Here is a 23037-nt window from a genome sequence, read left to right as displayed (position 1 = left end):
TGGCCCCACTCTAGAGGAGTCAGATTTGGACCTCGGAGCTGTTCAGGCTTTCCATGAAAGCCCCATGGTCGATCCCCCTGAGACGAGACCTCCTCTCTCAGGCGAACAGAACAATCTGGCACCCGCAGCCGAAGCTTTGGGCTCTACATCTGTGGATCCTCGACAGGAGCTGTCTAACCTCCTAAGGAACGTGTTAGATACCATTTCCCAGGCGAGAGCCCCGTCCACGAGATGCCTCTACGCCCAGAAGTGGTCGGTCTTTGTTAGCTGGTGTTCCACACGCAACATAGACCCGGAGGAATGTGATGTATCTTCTATACTAACTTTCCTCCAGGAGCGTTTGGAATTGGGGCGAGCCCCCTTCACGCTTAAGGTTTACGTAGCGGCCATTGCAGCATTTCACTCGCCTATCGCTGGACAATCAGTAGGGTGGAACGATTTGGTTATAAAGTTTTTGAGGGGCTCCAGGAGATTGCATCCTCCTTGACCCCTCACCGTTCCCCCCGGGACCTTTCCTTGGTCCTCAGAGCTCTTAAAGGTCCTCCTTTTGAGCCACTGCGTCTAGCAGGCCTCAGGCCCTTAATGCTCAAAACCGCCTTGCTACTTGCATTAGCGTCGGTTAAGCGTGTTGGCAATTTGCAGGCTCTCTCTGTGAGCCCTGCATGCCTTGAATTCGGGCCAAATGACTCTATGGTCGTTCTGAAACCAAGGGCTGGCTACGTTCCCAAGGTGCTCTCAACGCCGTTCAGAGCACAAGTTATTTCACTCTCTGCGCTTCCCCATTCATCGGACGAGCTACAGCTGGAATTATTATGCCCCGTCAGGGCTTTATGCGTCTACATGGAGCGATCACAGCCTTTCCGGCAGTCTGATCAGCTATTCGTCTGTTTTGGTGGCCACACCAAAGGATCTCCGGTCTCAAAACAGCGTCTGGATGGATTGTTCACGCTATAGCTCTCTCTTACTCCTCTTACTCCAGGCTTCTTCGTGGGCCTGGTCCAGTGGAGTCTCAATCAAAGACATCTGTGAGGCGGCCGGCTGGTCTTCGCCGTCCACTTTTGTCAGATTCTACCAGTTGGACGTTCCGACCTTACAAGCTCGGGTCCTTTCAGTGTAAATCCGCGGCCCTTAGGTGTTCCGCTTTTTGCACAACAGGGTAACGGCGGCTTCGGCCTTCACTTGTCCTTTGGTCCCCCTTGCGGCGCCCGGTCAAGTTCTGACGTTCCCCAGCCGTGGCACGGCGCGGTTGAATTCATTCCCCCATACGCAGTACGAGTGAAGTATCGAAAGGGAACGTACTCGGTTACTAATGTAACCTCGGTTCCCTGAGATACGGAACGAGTACTGCGTTACTTGCCGTGCCACAAGGCTGCGGCTCAGTGTCATCGCTTCAGTCGATATGGCCTGATGGCCAATGGCGAAACGCTCGCTTATATAGCACTTTACCCTGCCCCTTTCGGCGGGAAAGTTTGCACGCTCTGACGCCATAGGCCGCGCAGCTAAGCCGCGGCGTCATTGGTTCAACAACCTGTCTATGAGTGAACCAATGACGATGCAGTTACACTGTGTTATTGAAAAGGCTTCAGTAGGAAAAAGGGAGACTTTTCCCCCATACGCAGTACTCGTTCCATATCTCAGGGAACCGAGGTTACGTTAGTAACCGAGTACGTTTTCCTTCTATAAGACAGTAAACTGTGTCCGTAATTTATGGTCATAGAGGTAAAAGCAAGACATAATTCATACACTTACAAAAGACACAAATAACGAAAACAAGCAGAATGTCTGTTTACTTTTCTAGATCTTTGGAGTGCGCCACAAATAACCACTTTCGTTTTGTTAATCTGTAGACCTAATTATTTAAATGAAATATTTCGCGTAGCCTATAGGCCTAAATATTCCCTTTTATTTTATATGTGTTATGTAGGTAGGCCTAGTTTTCTCCGTTCAGAGAAGCTGCAGATGCGTGATGTGACGTTGAAAATTGTACTATCTTGCAATTTTCGCTGGTTTCAAAACGCACAACAAGCTGCATATTACTTGACATTCATTTTCACTTAAATGTAGGCCTAATACTTGACGGTTGGTTACATATATCATTGGAAAAACTAATGTCAGGGCATTGCCATTGTGACTTACCTAACCTATGATGACTTGACAGCTGGGCTGAGCGAGTCAGCGTGGGAATTTCACTTTAGAGCATGAGCGCGGGCATTTCACTCACTGTAGAGCCTGCGCGCGGGCATTTCACTCACGTCGGATGCGTCAGCGTCACATTTGCATAGGCTGTACTATTTGAATTCATGATTGGTTGACTGCCAAATCAAAATATTAAAACGGAACGATAAAATAATGTTATTAACCGGTTAATGGCCATTTCAAATTAGCGTTTCTGTTCAGAAAGATTAAATTTGATTTAGTTTATTTCCGGTTTTCGTTTTCGTTCCTTGAACTGGTTCAGAGCCCTGCCATCAACCGTTTGGAGGCCATTGAAGTCCACTATAAGGACAATAATCCTGGAATGTTTTCTTTAAAAACCTTAATTTCTTTTCAACTGACAAAAGAAAGACATGAACATCTTGGATGACATGGGGGTGAGTAAATTATCGGGAAAATTTTATTTAAAAGTGGACGAATCCTTTAATGTAAAAATGTCATTGCTAATGTCATTCTTCATGTCATTAATTTCCTCCATTAGTAATCAACCTCTTGAAGGCTCAAAATGTCACTCACTCTCAACGGTTGGTATCTAAGGCCAAAGGTCGTGACCCAGAGATGCCGGCCTGGCGTTTCCGTTCCCGCACGCCTCATCTCACGCTACCCCAGGACTTATCTGACTACCTCTTTAGCACCTCACAGGGTGTCTTGGGTTTGCACCTAGTGGGACGGCAAACCAAAGGCTCGGAGGCCACTCTCATCTCCTTCATCTCCCCTGCCCACCTGCAGCATGACGGACGCCCCCTGCTGGAGCTTGTCTCCAACACCAAAGAAAACTGGCTGCAGTTGGAGTTCAGGTCAGCGAATGGCCAGCCGGAAGTGATTAAGCTGCCGGGTGGGAATCCGTTAATAGCCGGTGGTTGGGTGAGGATGGCTCTGAGTGTGGAGCCCAGACAGGTGGTGATGTTTTTGGAATGCAACGAGGCTGTGGTGCTCAAACTGAAAGAAGGTGGACGAATCCTGACTCTAGACCTCCCACACGATCTGCAGGTTACGTTCTCCAGCACTGCAGGAAATAAGGCTAGCAAGTTCAATGTAAGTTTATTGACACAAACACATATGTTAGCTACATGGTAGTGTCCCTAAAAAGTGTTTTGGCTAGAGCTGTCAAATTGATTAATCGTATCTAACATAAAAGTTTGTATATATATTGGAGTTAATTCAGGTTGACTGGGACACTTTTTCCCAGTCATCTCAATGGCAAAAAGTGTCCCAATCAACCTGAATTTACACTATATGGGCCATTGATGAATAAGGTTTTTAAAAGTGTAAAAAACATAATGGATATATAATTAATTTTGAAGTTTTATTGAGTGTTAACAATGAGATTATGTGGTTTTCATAATCAATTAATACTGCTTTTGTCATTTTTTACAAGATGCACAAAATTTGTCACCAAAAAAGTCGGTTTAACCAAAATTTCGGATTTACCGAATGACACTTTTGGTTATACCGAATGACGATATTTTCAAAAAATGCTAACAGGCTGATATCTAGCTAGCTAGCAAAAGGACAATCAAACATTTTATATTTAGTACAAGTTTTTAAAATATTACAACATTTTCCATGTTTTATAGCGGTTGTACCGAATGATCTGATGTTTCGGGACATGTGTATGTGTGGCACTACTGTAAAGAAAAGACTTAAACGGAAGACCCCCCCCATTTAAAATTTGAGTTGAGTTTTATATATATGTTTGAACTCTGTTTTTGGCTCCTTTTATTTAATATATATATACGTTGATACTATCTGCAGGGAGGTTATATCTTTTAATGTGTAAACAGTGGCGTAAACTATCCAAACCACAAGGGGGAGCCCTCGCCATGCTCTGCTAGAGAACGCGTTAATACAGCAGTTAACATGAGACGAGCAGATAGCTAACACACAGATTTGATACGCTCCATATGTGGTTGACTTTATTTTGTTATTTCTTTCCTTGCAGGTAAGAATAACTTAGTATATTTCATTTAAGGAGGTCCACGAATAGTTTTCATTGTAGTTTTGGTAGTTTGTGTAGGTTTGAGCACCACAATCATATTGTAATTAATCGTAGATAGAACGCGAGACAACTGTGGTGTTTGTATTAAACTAAGATCATTATTGTACACCAAAGTGACAATATGTAGTTTAAAGGAATTATTTTAAGATTATTTTTATGGTTAAATGGATCATTTAATTTGTAACGGGAGCTCAGTGGCGCACATGGTGTTCGTTGGTGTCCGCCATCTTATGTAAATTGTCTGCCGCTGTGGTTTAGGGATACCAATAACTCAAACGAGGTGGAATGCACGCCTGTGAACCCAGACAGTCATAAAACGTGACATAAGAAAACATTAAAGTGTCATTGTTTAATTAGAGTAAATCAGTAATGCTGGGACAGAGAATGTATGTACTCTGGGAGGTGGTTAAACAGATAGAATATAATGTAGAAGTTCAAATTAAGTTTGACAGTGTTTATATATATTTTTTGTTATTCAGCAAGTCTTGTGTTCATATGTTTGATATGCAACTGTATTTGCAAGTGAATATGTTTACATCTGTTTGTGAATAACAGGGAATGTTAGAGCATTTAGAGAATGTTATACTAAGTTAATGATAGTTTAATACAGCAGTTAACATGAGACGAGCAGATAGCTAACACACAGATTTGATACGCTCCATATGTGGTTGACTTTATCTTGTTATTTCTTTCCTTGCAGATTTGAATTTAAAACAAGAATATTAAATGTGTTGCACTAGAAACAACGCCTGCTCCTTTCTACATGTGTAACATATGAGCAAGTGAAAACATGACTTTTTTAAATCGTTAAAAGAGATTTAGTTACTTTACTTCACGACCATGTGGTCCTCTGCAGGTGTCAGAATGATGGCACATCCTGTCACATGATACTGACCACATGACTTGATCCAAAATGGTCCCTTTATATGGTCCCTGAATGGCATCAATGAAATTAATTTTTCCGGACATTCTTTCTAATAACAAGGCAATGACTTCTACACATAATTTTAATACCATTTTACACTGTTGATATATGATGTTATAAAATCATGCCAGAATAAAAAAATATACACATTTGTTACATTTTAATATATTTTAGTCACATAATTTTAATGTACATATATATATATATATATATATATATATATATATATATATATATACACACACACACACACACACACATATATGTGTGTGTGTGTGTGTGTATGTACTATGTATGTATGTATGTATGTCTAATATATACACATTATATATTTACAGACATTTATGTTAGATGCAATTAATCGTGATTAATCGATTTGACAGCACTTGTTTTGACACTTATGTAAAGCTAAAAATATGCAAAAAAATATATATTTTTAAATCGCTAGACATCTAACTGTTACAATATATACCAGTCGGAGACAGAAGATAACAGGAATGGTTGTTTATTAGACAAGCAGAGGTTACAGTGACAACAGGTGAGTAGATAGTGGTTGTAGAAGTGAATGAGGAATGAATGGATGATAATACTGTCCTTTGTGGTTTGCAGGTTGGTAGCGGTAACAGACTGGAGACAATGCTGGCGGAAGACACTCACACACAGACTTGGAGCACAGGAGGTAGTACGGAGACACAGGAGACAGGTAAGTAGCGATGGGAGTCTTTAAGGTAAGCATGGAGGTAAGTTCCTTGATGCAAACGAGACCGGACAATGTGACTGTGTGTGTGAGTGTCTGGTGAAGTAGTGCTAGTGATGAGTGCGCTGATGAGATGCAGGCGGTGGTGATTAATACTCGGGGGAAGGTGTGCGCTGTGATTGGTGGATGCTGGAGCCTGGCGTGTCTGTGACAGTAACTGGTCCCAAGGTGAATTTTAGTTTTAATGTATGAAATCTGTTCTCATCAAATTCACACAGGTGTAGTTCAGCACATTAATGGACATGTTACAGTGACATGTCACAACCACAATGTGTATACTTTTTGTCTTAATTGTATCAATATGTATTTTTTATCATTTCACATATCACAAACTACTTTTTGTACATTTTTCTTACAAAATGTGACCCTGAAGACTGGAGTACCATGCTAAAAATTCAGCTTTGCATCACAGGAATAAATTACATTTTAATTAAAACATATTTATGTAGAAAATTGGAATAATATTTCACAGTATTTCTGTTTTTTGCTGTATTTTTGTGTCAAATAAATGCCTTTTTGAACATAAGAGACTTCTTTCAAAAACATATTAATATTGAACAATATTGAACCACTGTACTCCATGAACTGATTTAAATATGTTTTTAGTACCTTTATGGATCTTGAGAGAGGAAATGTCATTGCTCCCTATGCAGGCCTCACAGAGCCATCGGATTGCAACTAAAATATCTTAATTTGTGTTCCGAAGATTAACGAAGGTCTTACGGGTGTGGAACGGCATGAGGGTAAGTAATAAATGACAGAATTTTCATTTTTGGGTGAACTAACCCTTTAAGCTTTCGCTCCGTTTTCCACTAGGTCGTGCTGCATAGTTCAAAGTAAACTAGTGAAACACCTGAAACACCTTGTTCTATATTTGTTATTGACCGAGAAGCAAATACAGATGATTCAGTGACAGAGCGGTCCGAACGAATCCAAATCGTTTCAGATCTATAGTAAAGTGCGTTTGGCCAATTCACAGAATAGAAATAATCAAGACAAAAGAATAATTAATTCACGAATGATAGGTATCACTGGTTCAGTTGACAGAAATACTGAAAACACATAATAATGTTACTGTAGCTGTATATCAAAGCACAACAGAGATGAAGATAACGATATGAGCAATACTTTAATAAAACACAGGAGATTCCAAAAGGTATGACAGCATGTACACATAAATGAGAATGGACAAGGAGTGAAGGAGAACACTGGGTATATATACACAAGAGAACAACAAAGGGAACTAAACAAGGTGATAAGATAATTAACTAGACACAGGTGGATCAAATGAACTTATCAGACTGGGGAAAACTAGGTCACAGGGGAAACAAACACCAGACATGTGACATATCGCCCCCCTCGCGGGAAGGCGCGTCCTCGTGCCGTACAGTGTCCAACTAAGGAGGGGGGGGCGGGGGCTCTGGAGGAGGGCGAAGGGCGGAGGAGCAAAACAAAAGTCTACAGAAAACAACAAAAATAGTCTAGCACTAGGGAGCAGGAGCAGGAGGGGCCAGGAGCAGGAGGGGCCAGATGTTGGTCCAAAGACCAACCATGATGAGGCCCCAGGGTGGAGTCGAGAATGGGAAACGCCATAGTGGAGAGTTGAGTGGTGCCACCCTGGGGACGGCCGATGGAGACGCCACTGACGATGGAGATCCAGGTGGAGCTGGCAAGCCGGAGAGCCCAACCGACACTGCTGGATCTGGAGACCGAGATGGAGCCGGGACGACGAGCATTCGAGGTGGAGTCCAGGAACCTGAAGACTGAGACGGAGGCGGTGCAACAGAGGACAAAGGAGGAGACGGGGGGAAGGAGGAGCCAGGTGAAACCGAAGGTGCCAGCTGGACGACGACTGACCAAGTCGGAGCCTGTGGGATGAGGGAGCCCGGTGGAGTCTTGAGGCTGAGGGTTTTCCGGTGGAGCCGAGGGAGGGAGGAGCCACGGCGGAGGCGACGCGTCGACAGGCCGCGGTGGAGAGTTGAGGTCGAAGGCTGGAGGCGGAGCCAGGAGATCATCTGGCCTAGATGGCGCTGGTGGCCTGAAGCTTCCAATCGGGTCCATACACTTGAGTGATGCAGCTGAAGAGGGGCTGAAGGGTACCAGAGGAGGCCAAAATGATGAGCAGGCAATATGAGGAGGCGGGAGAGGGAAGCTGGGAGGCAACACAGAAGACACAGGGCTGGATGGGACCAGCGGGGAAACGGGCAGTTCAGGGCTGGACGGAACCAGCGGGGAAACAGGCAGTTCAGGGCTGGACGGAAACAGCGAAGAAAAGAAGACAAAGGGAATTAACATCCTCAAACACCTCTAATAAATCCAAAAAAGTTCCAGTGGCCATAGCAATCCCATCCACCGCGGTGAGGTTGTGGGCAAGGCCTTCCTCCCAGCCCTCGAACTCCACTAACACTCCCTCGGCAGCACACGATGTAACGGGCTCACGCACCTGGTCAGACACACCTTGCGGTTCACACCCCGGGGCGAAGACTCCTTCCGTCCTCTCAGGTTCGGTCTCATTCGTTTTAGCAGGTAGAACTCCACAGTCTGCGGTGGGCTCTCGTCTCTCCATCGTGCACGTAGTCGATGGTGGGTGGCTGGTCTCTGGATGTGGAGCGGTGCTGGTGTCATCCTCAGCAGGGCAGATGTTGAATGGAGAGTTGTTGTTCTCCAGCACCCACTCCACATATGCGGCAAAGTCCTCCGTTGGATCGCCTGCTGGAATGCGTACCTTGGACCGCTCGCTCAGGCCAGCGTGATAAAATACACAGAGCGAGCGGTCCGGGAAGTTAGTCTGGCACGCAAGCTGGAGAAAGTCACTGGTGTGTAGTTCCAGCGAGCGGTCTCCCTGCTCCAGACAGAGGAGCTGGACACCGGGTAGAGCCATGAGGGAAAAAAGGAAACAAAAACCAGGGTAAAAACGCAGCAAAAAAATCCTGTTTTTGTCCATTCTTCTGTTACGGTAGCTGTGTATCAAAGCACGACAGAGATGAAGATAACAATATGAGCACTACTTTAATAAAACACAGGAGATTCCAAAAGGTATGACAGCATGTACACATAAACGAGAATGGACAAGGAGTGAAGGAGAACACTGGGTATATATACAAGAGAACAACAAAGGGAACTAAACAAGGTGAAAAGACACAGGTGGATCAAATGAACTAATCAGACTAATCAGGGAAAACTAGGTCACGGGAAACAGAAACACCAGACGTGACAAATAACTGCTGAAATATTCGCATGGAAAATGTTTCTCAGGTCACTCGGAGGAGAGTGCATTGTACGTATAGTCGTACAGCAGGCGCCACTGCTGCCACGTATCTAACCAAATTTAGCCGCACCGCCAGGAAAAGAGGAGGACGGAGACTGGGGTTACACGGGCCGCCAGTTTTTAGTGCAACAAATTTCAGGGAGGGGAACAAAGTCAAAACCAGCATGCAAATACCACATCAAACCCAAATCAGGGTTGTCTGTGAGTGCTGTTTTTTCCACAGTAACAAATATTTCTGCAGTTTTTCCTCAATTTTCTGAATCTTTTACAGGCAACAAGAATCAGATGACTCCAAGGTGATCTATATGATCTGGAGAAAGCAATCCATTAGCACATGAGTGATGCAGGACTATTGACTTAAGGAGCCCTCAAATTGTTCACTGGCAGAACATCTGTTATAATATAATATTTATATGTGTTGCTTGCAACAAATTTGATTCAATCAGAATATACGGCTACCTTTTATTGGCTGGAGTAAAATGCGTTTAACCAGCCAAAATAGAATACAGGAATATTATAATCTGTTACATTTTGATTATGGTTAATGCTACAGTAACTGTGCTGCCATGATGTTAATGTTAAATGATTTTACAGCTGTGTTACAGTTAAAGCATTCTATAGTGGTGCCTGTTTCAGTGTGTTGTCATTGCTAATCTGTTTTTCAATGTTACTGTCATGTGACAGTGTGACTTTGCAATGGATTGCTGTTGTGTTCGTGGTTATAGAACTGACTGTATGTGTTTTCTTATTTTTTCAGGGTATTTGGCAGACTGCTGAACTCTCCACAAGGGCATATGAGAGGCGTCCGTGGATCTGTGACAATTTAACAGGCATGAAAACAATAATAATTAAAGCTGCAAACAGCATATACCGGGGTTCAAGCATTTAAGGCCTTTAAGCACATTTGCCACTGAAATCATAGAGGAACAGCTATGATAGATGCTAAAACAAACACAGAGAAAGAAAAGGCTTAAACAATAATAAGTGATACATACTAAGCATGCTTACACACACATAAACACAGACACACACACATATTTTCTAGTAGATTCAGTGTTTGAAATACTGCAAATCTCAGTGAAACATCATTTTCAGGTTTCATTTTACTCAGTGTGACACAACTGTTAAAACCAATACTCTAATGGAAATGGAAGTGATACACTTTGAAAAAAAATGTAATAAGATTTTATTAAGATTTTATTAAGTCTAAATATGAATTATAGAACAATATTAGTGAGTAGTATGACAAATTTACTATTCTAAACAGCAGGTGGTAGCCAAGGACCTCTTATTGGCTCACTTTCATTTTAAAAGTGTCTGTTTTGTCTTAAGTTTATTTTCCATGTTAACTTCATTAATTAAACGTGCTTACACACACATTTTGTTGCAGATATGGATATTTGTAATCAATGATAGGTAAGAAAATGCTTATTCCAGGTTTCCCCTTTAAAAATCATCATTTTCAGGTCTCATTGTAATTGTAATGTTATTGCAAAAACATTCGTCAAATGATCTAATTAAGTGGTAAATCTTGACAAAATGTGAATTGTAATGTTATTATAAGGATTTATATAGTTGAAAAGGGATTTTACATGACAAAACTGCCAAAAACTTGGTGGCACCAAATGACAGTTTAAGGCAATTTACTGAGGAAAAATATGTTTTTTAAAGGTTTTTTGACAGTTATAGCACCATATATTGCCCGATCTCCACCCCTTTTTTTGGGTGTCCTTGGAGTGTATCCATACATATGCGTGTCAAATTTGGTGAAAACATCTAATTTTGTTTTTAAGTTAAATACACGTGTGTGTGTATATATATATATATATATATATATATATATATATATATATATATATATATATATATATATATATATATATATATATATATATATATATATATATATATATATATATATATATATATGAGAGAACAAACAATTACCCATGAGAGACTTTGATTTGATTTTTCTCCACTTCATATCAAAATTTTGACATTTGGGCTAGAACATGCAGTAAATCAACTTAGTTTGCATGTTTCCTACGCTGGTTTCATCTCGATCAGACTAATGGTTTTGAAGATATTCGCAAAAGTTTTTTAAGCACTAAATCACAACGTAGCACAAACCATAAGGTGAAATCTAGCATGTTTGGTATTGTTGGACTCGGCAAGTATCCAGGAGTCTAAGGACATGACTCCCGTGAAAATAAGTCGACCACACCCAAAGTTATATACAATTTAAGTGAAAACAGGCAATTTACCATTGAAAATATGTTTTTTAAAGCTTTTTAACAGTTATGGCGCCACCTATGGTCCGATCTCCATAAAAGTTGTCATGCTTCTTTAGAGTCATATCCTGCATGTGCTCACTTAATTTTAAGCTCTGAGTTTTCTTTTAGGATTTTTAGGTTTTTGAGTATATTTTGCCACGCTCATTTTCTAAATGACCCTGTTATAGTGACCCAAAGGGTAAAGTTAAACTTTTTTGATAATTATTAATCTAGAGAGTCCAGAAAATTGTCCTGTACTGGTTTGGTTCCGATCGGGCGAAAAACCTAGGACTAGTTCGCAAAAGTACTTGAGTCAAAGTTGTTCAGCATGAGGAGATCTATCAAATGATATGCATATTGTGTGGATTTGTGAAACACCACATGATTACAGAGGCGTAAAACTCGTTAGAGCCAACTAGTGGCCGATTTCTTTCAAAATTCTTACAGACCTTTAGGACTGTTGGTGCGTTCCAAACGGGATATATCACCCTCCAAAGGACACTTCGGAGTGAAAACAATCATGGCTGTCATATTGAAGGGTCGTTCCAAACCGAAGTGCTCAAAACTGGCCACTTCAAAGGGCCCTTCGGAATGAAGGATTTCAAAGGGTACAACTGATGGACACTTAGGGCCCCCATGATCCTTTGCACAGGGAAGTTGTTTGTCATCACAGAATGGGTACAGGAGGTTCGGAGTTCGATTTTACTTGTATAGTATTTTTCTATACTACTGTAATATTTATACGAGTTAGATTTAGTACATTATTATGGCCAAGACGACATTGTACTTCAACAAAAATACTTTACGGCTCTCTTTATCAGTCCATTCAAATGTTTCAAATACATAGACACAATATACATTATAGTGCGATAAACCAAAAATAAATAAATATATAAACTAACGTTATACAAAAGGTGCAGCTTGCACAATCTATCCTTCTTGACTGTCTCGTTAAAGGTGCTCTAAGCGATGTCAGGCGTTTTGGATTTGAGCCAAATTAGTGAGGTAGCCTAGGTTATAACGCCGGGTTCTGTTGATTAACTGTTGATTTACATTTCTGAATTAAATATTTCTGTGAAATACGCGTTAGGTTGCATAGAAGATGTATGACATATATCTACTGATCACAGACTGTAAAAAAACGTCTCAGGTTACGGATGTAACCATAGTTCCCTGAGAACAGGGAACGAGACTCTGCGTTCGATGACGCAATGGGGAACGTCCACGTGACCCGTTGTTTCAAAACCTCACTACCAAAAACTCCAATCCTATTGGCCAGCGACAGTCAAATGGCGCGACACGGAAGTATAGAGGCGCGCCTACGGAAGCAGTCAGTATTCATCGTCTTTGAGGGACTGTTCCACAGGCAGCCCCAAACATGGTAAGGAAATGCAGAGTCTCGTTCCCTGTTCTCAGGGAACTATGGTTACATACGTAACCTGAGACGTTCCCTTTCGAAGGGAACTTCTACTCTGTGTTCGATGACGCAATGGGGAACGATATACCCACGCCTCCATGCTTAGGGGAGTGCATGCCAATTAGAATGGCTGAGACAACGCCCGTACAGTTCTACAGGAACTGTCGCAACTCCCCCTCGGGTCACACCTGACTGTCAGTGACAGCATTCCCTAAGGCCACCAGCCCAAGCTAAGCCTATAAGAGGCCTTCCTCGAAGGAGAGAAGGCCTGATAAGGCCGTTAGAGCTTCTGAGATCCACCCTTCCGCAGACAGAGTGGTCTCTTCTAGGGAATGAGGGCAGGGAGCCAAGAAAGGGACCCCGCCCAGCCACTAGAGGGGACAGTGTCACCCTCAATGCCACCAGGGAAGCTGACCTGATCTTATCATAAGACATGGCAAGTGTAAGCCATCCCTGTCTGAACACAGAATCTCCAAAAACGCAATCTCCATGGAAGGGAGCGGGTAAGAGTGACTGCAGTAAGGCAGGAGCACTCAAACTCGTGCGCAGAGACGGGCATCCCGGAGAGCAGAACTCAGCTAGAGTGCTAAGAACCCTCGTATCGAGGGGAGTGTATTCCGCTCATCTAGGATCTACTTAGTGCCTGATTAACGCACTAAGGCGGCTGTGCGCTAAACCCCTGATCCCTCAGGGGAGCACAAAAGGAGGAAGGCCTGAAACACAGGAGGAGGCCTGAACAGAGCCAACCACTGAGATCAGCTTAGGGAGCTAAGCACTATTATGTATACAACCCCAAAGGGAAGTACAAAGCTCACCTAACAGGTAGACCATGCAATGGGCGAACAATCATGGAGGCCAAAGAGGGGCCTACAGCATGATAAACACTGGATGCACAACAGCAAAATATTTAGAATATTCCTATACAGGCCTGTCACCTAGACAAATATGTGGCATCAGCCCATGGCAGTGTTCTTAGGCACCAAAAAAGATACTAACCGACACGAAGGAGGTTAATTACCATCCGGACCCGTGGCCAACGGCGTGTGAAAAGATCCTCGGGTCAAAAAACACATCAACATACACCATATGTTGAAAAAGGCGGCCTATAAGGCCTAGAAACCTTTAACATATGGCATAAGTCCATTGGCCTTTACTAGGAGCATACAAGATCCACCTTAGACATCTAGGTGGCTGGAGCTCAACTAGCATCTCCCTTAGGCTCAGTGAGACAATATAGTAAGAAAACCAAACCTCAGTAAGGTTTACTACAGTCTACTGAGGGGCTAGCCACTCAGAGTATTCAGCAAACACACTATCTCCTCAGCGAGAAGAGTACTCTAGCTGAACTCCAAATGATACACCAGAGGCCGAGAAGGAGGCCTCTGGTGTATAAATCCTCCTCGAAGGAAATACACGATATTACTCCCTGCTGCAAAACAGGCCTGAAGTGGGCTGTTTGCTCAGGTCATGAGTGCTCTAAAAGTGGTCGCAACTAGCCAACCAGCCGGCTAGAAAAGAAGGCCTGAGGAGGGCCAACGATCTTAGCAACAGATGGCTTTACGGCTTTTTGTAGTCAATACCAGACTGTACCAACCAGTCAACTGAAAGGGAAGGCCCCTCGGAGCCAACCAAATCAGGAACAAGAGGCCAAAGCCAGATTGGCAGTCATCCAGACCCCTGAAGAGCAGTGTATCAAGACTTCCTCAGAAGGGATACACAAAATACCGTTCTCTGATGCAAAACAGGCCACGTGGCCTGTTTGCTCAGAGCGTGCTCCTGAAGTGGTCAGATACAAGGCATCCCGCACAACAAGTCAGCCAAGAAAGAGGCCTCTAGGGCCTACTATCCTAATGACAAGTGGCGTTCGCCATTGTGAATATACACTCGCAGGCTGAACCAACCAGTTAACTAAGAAGGAAGGCCTAAAGAGGGCCAACGATTATAGTAACAGGTAGCTACAGCAGCTGTAAGGTATACCAGACTGTGCCAACAGGTGAACTGATAAAGAAGCTCCTCAGAGCTTTGACCAAATCAGAGACAAGTGGCAGCAGCCCAATTGGAACACTAAGAGACACCCACCATGCCGACATAGGCCCAGAAAGGAGGCCTAAGAGGGCCTACGCATGTGGCAACAGCTCGTGATCTAATAGGGAGAACAGTTTTTAAGGGGAGCTAACCCTGAGCTTACCGCTAATACACATTCCAACAGGCAATGTCATAAAGTTGGCGGAAGAGAGCCAACACAGCCAGCATGGTCTAAAGGAAGCCTATAGGGCCTACGTTTCAAACAACACGTGGCACAGCCTGTGGCAGTGTACATAATGTGAGCATAAATAGATCAAACCAAAGCATGCTAACTTAGCCAATGCTAACTAGAAAGAGGCTATGTAACAAACAGGTCTACATTCTAAGCTAGAAAGATTAGCCGAAAGGATGATCAAAAACAGGAAGCTAAACATATACCAACTTTCCACAGAAAGTGGTACCGCTACCCTGAGTATGCAATCCAACAGGTGATGCACTCAGAACACCAATAACCCTATCAATGGGGAGTATTAGGTCACCAATGTCTACATAGTGGTTAGAAATAAGCCAACTATAATGAGACATCTGTATGGAGTAACTATAAATCGTTACTCCATACAGATTCTCAAATCTGTACCAAGCCATAGAGGACAGACACTAGATAATAGTAGTAATGTCCACTCAACTTGATTGTAACATGCAACAAGTGGCCTAGAGGAGAAAACTTTTCCCTTTATTGACATAAAGTTCCAGAAAAGTGGGGCCTAGCAGAAACCTACACAACTTATCTGCCTCTAACAAGATAAGGGCCTGATCCACCTGAGATAACAGAACAGGAAGTACCAAGATAGTTACAATCTGTCAACTCAGCCCATGCACCTACATAAATAGGGGATAGTGGGCATGCGGCCAAACAATTCCCTCAGGAGGAGGCCAAAAACCAGGAATATAAATAAGGTTATCCATTAAATAACACTTCCTAGCTCTAGCCTAGCCGCTAAGCTACGGGTAAAACAAAAACAGCAAATAAAGCCTGTTTTAACATCGCTTTTAATCCCATGGACAGGGAGGAAAGCAACGTACCCAAGCACGAGATGTCAGGCGGCTGATTAAAGCCGCCGACATCACATAAACTGAAGCAGTGAGTGCAACTCAAGCTATACTAAACAATAGCTGAGAAGCTTAGAAAGAACCGAACAGCGGCCATTTTGTGGCCCACTCAGTCCATCTAAAAACACCTTCAGTTTGCCCACAAAAACCCCTAATATTTTACTGCTACAGTAGGTGGCCATCCAAAACGGTGTTTCTACCGCCGCACGTGCCGCCACCGCCGCGTCGCAAAGTGCATTTGCAGCTTTTGACCGCTGAGTGGAGCTTTAACCACGTTATCCAACAAATGCATCTAAGCACATTTATCTTTATGCAAAATGTCAATTTTCTCACATATTATGTCTATATTTATCACAAATAAATTTTTTATTTCTATTTTAAACTCCTTTAATAAAACAGTATGGATTTTTGACACGCACATACTTTGTTATTCGTTACAGATAACTACTTAGGAAAAATATAGCCTATCTGTTTGGACACTGATTAAGAAATTGGTGCGTGTTTCATGAATTATATCCTTTATTTTAAAACGTGAGTCACTGAATAATTTCGCTCCCATTATTAAGGCACGATTTAGCTAAATCATTAAAACTAAAAAGAATGGACGAATTAATAAAACGTCATAAAAAACTGCAACTCCTGCAGCCGCATTTAAATGCAGGAGTGTATTCTATTCCTTAAAATATCAAATACAAATTCAGAAACAACACATTCCAGCGCATAGATCGCCTCTTATTTAACACAGACCTACGAATTTATTATCGAATTGAGATATTTCTTTCTTTTTAGGTACAATTATTCGCTGAGTTTAAGTTCATTTTTGAGACGTTTCAGATTCTCGCAGAGAGCCAGCTAAAAGCTCACCCTGTTTTTTATTTATTTTATTTTATTTTTCACAAGTACAAGGTTTTGTTGTTGTTGTGAGCGTACACAAATAAAAGTAGACCATTTGTAGTCTTGCATCAATCTGTAGGCTATCACCAAAAATGACGGAAGGCCTGTTTTAAGTTGTTTCAGCTGTCATGAGGAGAAAATCCATCAGAACGCGCCGGCGCTTTCGTCGGGTCAGACATAAGCGGATCAGACATAAGTTTGACCACTTCATTATGTTTTGTTTTATAGTAAGTCTTTCTTTAAAGTGAATTTCGTTTTGTAGAAATTGTATCTTAATTTCAATCAATGTTTCATCAACCAATTGCCTATATTTAATAATTAGGAAGAAAGCCAAGAACGTCAGATGTGGAACGGATTGTGTAACAAACGAACTCATGTTTCCGCGGCCTTTGAATAAGGCTGAAGCAATAGATGTCTTTCTGTTTTTATTAAATTTCTTAAATACATGTCTTTATTACTTAATTAATTAATAAGATGTTTTGGTCTAACAATATATTTTAGCTGGTCTAAATTCTAAGTTAGACACAAATTTGCATAATAGGCTAGGCTATATAAGGTTCCCTTCTAGACAAGCGCGTAAATTGCTGTTTTGGCCGCAAATTTTCAGTAATTTTGATCGGTGCATCAAATGATATATATAGGCCTAAACTAAATTCATGTATTTACAGTAAAAGAATAAAGAAATAGCCTAACTCTAGACTTATTAGCTAGGATATTTACGTTTGGGCAATATAATAATAATAATAATAATAATAATAATAATAATATCTCAGCAAAGACCGAACATATTTATTTGTCTCGGCACACGACCGCTAACAGTAACACAGTAACAGCGCATCAAAGCTTGCTGTTGTCTTGGCTACCTTACAAAAGGCGATGGAAACGAGTGAATTTTCCCCCCTTTTGTGGTAATTTAGCAATATTTTCTATTGTATTCTGCTTGCATTTTCGACTAAACTCAATTGACTAAAGATAAAAATAAAGCATCCAACTGATTCAGTTGGATGCTTTATTTTTATCTTTAGTCAATTGAGTTTAGTTCTAAAAAAAGCAAAGGCTAGTAAATAATCTGCGACGGGGCCCATCATAGCGTGGGGGCTGCGGGGGTGTCCCGTATGCCCATGATGTAATGGTAATACATCGCTTACAAAGGGTTCTTGTTAACTACTGTTTGATTATCAGATGATTTTAATGTGTTAATGTTTCAACCATATCGTGCAATTATAGCTATGTAACAATCTGATAAACTGCAATTGTGCAGTTTGTATCCATTAACGCGCTCATAAACATTACAAAAAGAAATGTCATGCCATAAGCTACACAATTACGAACAAACAAAAAAACTTTGATATCCCAATAATCAACATTTTGTTATTCAACAAGTGCTAGGTTATTAAGATAAAAAGTTTCTGCTATAGATAGTTTGCGCCTAATCTGACTCTCCACAATGGGCTACACAATATTTTATAGGCCTATTTGTATTTTGACTGCAGTTAAGAGCAAAATGACGAGAACATGTTTAATATTGGAAGTTTAAGATTCTTTATTAAATATTCTTACTTTATGCAAAACATATAGGCATCTGTACATTGTACCTCTATAACATCATAACATAAATTATTAAATTATAGTTCAAATGAACCGTACAAACCCAATCTTGGTTTTTGCTATTTATTTAGGCCTATTTATTTATATCAGCAGATCTGTGTTGATTCAGTTCATTTCAATAACTGTTGATGTTGCAAACTGTGGTTAAGCTGTAAAGCAGCTCGAAAGAATTGACCAAGATATGTTACATTATGGCTCCGTATTATTAGAACAATAACTGTACAGAATCTTTACTGCCATCCAATGTTCCTTAAAGACAAAGAAATAAAATAAAAATGTTAAAGAAAAACAAACAAAAACAACAAACCGATTGTGTTCCATTTATATATCAATGTATAATGTTTACATTATCTTGAGTGTATAAAAAGCACTCACCCAACCCAACAGTGCTTGCTCTGCAACACTTGACAAGTTTGAAATAGGGGGAAGGGCGCTTTGTTTAAAATGTTTGTCACCAAAGCCATTAATCCAGAGGGCGGGAGACTCAAAATATTAGCCTAAGCTATGCGCGTGACAGACCTTTTTGCAATCTTGGTGCTTTTTGTTAATTTTAACATCCTGATCTGATCATATGAAATAAGCTGACGAAATACACAATTGTTAGACTCTTGTTATGAGCATTTGCAGTAAGTTTCTTTATTTGTTTGTGTTATGGCAATTTGCAGAAGTTCCGAGTGGGATCAACCCTCCCCCCGCGCGTTGCCAGCATCTGCTGCTGCCGAGCAGAGTCTGTGCGAAGTTTTGACTGGAGCGAGGAGGGATTTTTTAAAAGTCGGAGCGTCGTGTTTTTTTGTTTTGTTTTTTTGGGGTTTTTTTGTTTTGTTTTTGGTTTTGTTTTTTTAAATCTGCAAGAAATGTTATGAGTTTGGCGTGTGGTAGGAAAAAAAAGTTTGCACAATAAGCCACTACGCAAATCTGTGTCTAACTAGACCAGCTAAAATATATTGTTCGACTAAAAACATCTTATCAATTATTTAAGTAATAAAGACATGTAATAAAGTAATAAATACATTTAATTAAAACAGAAAGACGTATATTGATTGAGCCTTATTTAAAGGCTGCGGAAACATGGTTTCATTTGTTATGCACTTCCATCCACACCCGACGTTCTTGCTTTTCTTCATAATTATTAAATATAGCCAATTGGTTGATGAAACATTGATTGAAATTAAGATACAATTTCTACAAAACGAAATTCACTTTAAAGAAAGACTTACTATAAAACAAAACTTAATGAAGTGGTCAAACTTATGTCTGACCCGCTGCATGTCTCCCGACATTGCGCATTCGTCATGCTATTCACTTTTCATAATCAACATTGGTGACGTCTTAAAAACATTATATTAGGCTATAGCCCAATATTTAAATATAAATATGAAACTAAATTGGTTACATTTTTATCCCTCTGGTTGACAAAAGCGCCGGCGCGTTCTGATGGATTTTCTCCTCATGACATGCAGCTGAAACAACTTAAAACAGGCCTTCCGTCATTTTTGGTGATAGCCTACAGATTGATGCAAGACTACAAATGGTCTACTTTTATTTGTGTACGCTCACAATAACAACAAAACCTTGTAGGCTACTTCTGAAAAAAACAAAAAAAAAAAAAAAAAACAGGGTGCGCTTTCAGCTGGCTCTCTGCGAGAATCTGAAACGTCCCAAAAGTGAACTTAAACTCAGCAAATAATTGTACCTAAAAAGAAAGAAATATCTCAATTCGATAAGATATAGGTCTGTGTTAAATAAGAGGCGATCTAACTGCTGGAACGTGTTGTTTCTGAAATCATGGCCAGTGCTCGTTGCTGCTGTCATCAGTTCTCTTGGCGCTCGTGCACACGCGCAGTTTTCACACAGACAATCGAGCGTTTCGTTCTGGTAAAAGCACAAAACAAAATGCATGTGTCCTTGCTCTTGATGTACAATCACTGATGAACACCTTTGGTTTTAATGAGTAAATTAGCCAAAATATTTATTCCTGTCGGTATTTTAGTCTGCAATATCAAAATCACTAAACGTTACATAGCATATATAGCCTAACAATAACAACAATAAAAAAATCAAGAACAATAGCAGTTAATAAGAATTATTGCTCTTAATGCGGTCTTAATGCTGGACCGTTCTCATTTCGCTCCGCATATGGAACTTTTTTTTTTTTTTTTTTTTTTTTTTGCTAAGAGCAAACCAGAATGAAAATATTACATTTTAATCCGTGTGTGTGTGCTCCTAATAAATAAATATATATACATATATATATATATATATATATATATATATATATATATATATATATATATATATATATATATATATATATATATATATATATATATATATATATATATATATATATATATATATATATATGCCTAGTAATTACTGTTTAATGACAATAGCATGCAGTAAGACTTTGTGTAAAGGTCTTTCTTTTAATTTTTGATGCATAGACTGTAGCCAAAGACTATCCCATGTTTTGAAATTAACTCTCACTTTAAATTTTCTAATGGTTTTTAAGGATGTTAAAATGTTATATTATAATGTTATTGTTGTTTTACTTCGTCCTTTCATCTCCATTTACAAACCGACATTTTATTATTAGTCACTTTCCAATCCGTCCCTTTGCGCCACCTGGCGGTAGTTTTTTACACGCGCCTGAATTTCAGTTAACGCAACGGCCCTGCGGCGGCGGTATGCGCGGCGGTAATACCCATTTTGGCTGTCCACCTGCTGTACATGTTCAGGAAAATATCTTTAGGAATAGAAAGACAAGGTCAACACTAATAATAATAAGCTGAACCCTGCTTACCTTTCCCGTGGCAATCGGACCCACGAAATTCCCTCCTGACCAAAGTGGGAGGATAATTCAGGTTCCTTCGCCAAAAGAACCCCTTTTTCACTATCAAGCCAGACGGCGGGCCGTCAGAGAAAAACTCATCATGGGCCCATCCATCAGTCCTGACTGTTCAAGGGTGTCATCTGAACATGTATCCATCAATAAGGTCCCCGGGAAGGCCGAGGAATAGAGGCGAGGGCAGATGTAATGTGCCCCCCGCCAGAGAGGAGATTGACTACCAGCGGGGTTTGTTCTGACGCCGGTTTTCAATCACCTCCCTCAGATCCTGTTTTCTATTCCTCGTATCCCACCACTTTTGCGACTTACTCCGAGGCGGAGGAGGCACTCGAGCAGCGACACTGGATCGCTGGACCTGTCTCTGAGCCTCGGCTCGAGACGGTCCAGGGCCTCCCAAGTGTCTGGGCCCAGAATCGGATCTGAGCGGTATGCAATTCTTGTATGCTGCTGAGCGCGCCCTCACCTCTCTGAACTTCTCAACAACCGTCTCAACGGAACCGCTAAAAAGTTCAGAGGGCGAGACTGGGGCATCGAGGAGAAAGCCCTTTTCTTTCTCCCCGATGTCCGCCATGTTCAACCACAGATGCCTCTCCTCTCCATGGCCGCCATAGATCTGCCAATTGAGGCGGCCGTCTGCTTGGTGGCCCGGAGAGCAAGATCTGTGGTGCGGCACAGCTCAGCCACCGCATCAGGGGACAAACCCTGCCCCTGATCCAGATCCTTCAGCAGATCAGCCTGGTAAGCTTGCAACACTGCCATTGTGTGCAAAGCTGCGCCAGCCTGACCTGCTGCAGCGTACGCCCTGCTGTTCAAACGTGACGTCATCTTAAGGGGTTTGGACGGCAGGACTGGAGCTTTTAGTGATGGTGCACTGCCAGTGATGAGATAGTTCACAAACGTCTCGTCAATAGGCGGCATCGTCACATACACATGCTGGCGTAATCCCTCCACATCAGCAAAGTTACCCCGCTGATGTGCATGAATCCTCGCCGAGTATGGGCTCTTCCATGCCTTCTCGATCTCTACATGGAGATCCGGAAGGAATGGAAGGCTCACCGGAGTTACGGGGTTATGATCGGAAAGAAAACGTTCGTCCAGTCTGCCGCGAACGGTCTCTTTCGTCTCACGCTCCCAAGGCAGCTGCAGTCTGCCGGCAGCGCGCTCCATAACCTCCAGTAACTCAGCGTACGCTGAACAGGGTGGTCTGGAGAAAGAAGCTGCTTCACTCGCTTCTTCCTCCACTGCCATCGCCTGCTCTTGGGGGCTGGCAGCCAGAAGAACACTCGCTCCTGGATCTGATGATGTTAATGATAAAACATCATCATCATCCAGGATGGCGTCCTCACCAGCCGCCATCTGAGGCTGAGAGACAGTCACACCTCTCTCAAACTCGGCGGCGAGCTCCATCTGTGAACCCCATGAATACAGTCTTCACTCCGCCTCAGCGCGAGCGGGACCAGATCCACCAGGCACAGATGTTGACGCCCCTTCTCTCGAGAAGAGGGCCAGGCGAGAACGGAGCGTTCTGATAGGAAAACGCTCACAGTTTACACAGACAGCGCCCTCAAGCACTGTCCGCGTGTGTTCTTCCCCCAGACAGTGAACACATAGGGTGTGTGTATCTTCCGGTGTCAGAAACCTCGGACACGGATCAGCACACTTCCTAAAGTTCTTACCTTTCTCAGACATACTGGACTTT

The 23037-nt window shown here is 41.8% G+C and overlaps 1 protein-coding gene across 7 annotated transcripts in view; it reads left to right on the top strand.

The window, feature by feature from the left end:
• LOC125253858 (kielin cysteine rich BMP regulator) overlaps nt 1-23037 on the top strand; it is a 98301-nt gene that overhangs the window by 5506 nt on the left and 69758 nt on the right. For 6 of the 7 annotated variants that reach the window (XM_048168067.1, XM_048168068.1, XM_048168066.1 and 3 more), the window contains exons 2-3: nt 2696-3249; nt 9921-9993. In XM_048168067.1, the coding sequence (XP_048024024.1) occupies nt 2696-3249; nt 9921-9993 (627 nt within the window). Of the gene's footprint in view, nt 1-2695; nt 3250-5432; nt 6064-6601; nt 6639-9920; nt 9994-23037 lie in introns of those variants that run through there. The other variant, XM_048168072.1, reaches the window with a different exon arrangement.

The sequence above is a fragment of the Megalobrama amblycephala genome, linkage group LG19 (genome assembly GCF_018812025.1).
Source record: "Megalobrama amblycephala isolate DHTTF-2021 linkage group LG19, ASM1881202v1, whole genome shotgun sequence".
NCBI classification, from domain to species: Eukaryota; Metazoa; Chordata; class Actinopteri; order Cypriniformes; family Xenocyprididae; genus Megalobrama; species Megalobrama amblycephala.
The sequence above is the reverse complement of the archived record's forward strand: the minus strand, read 5'-3'. Positions and strand labels throughout refer to the sequence as shown.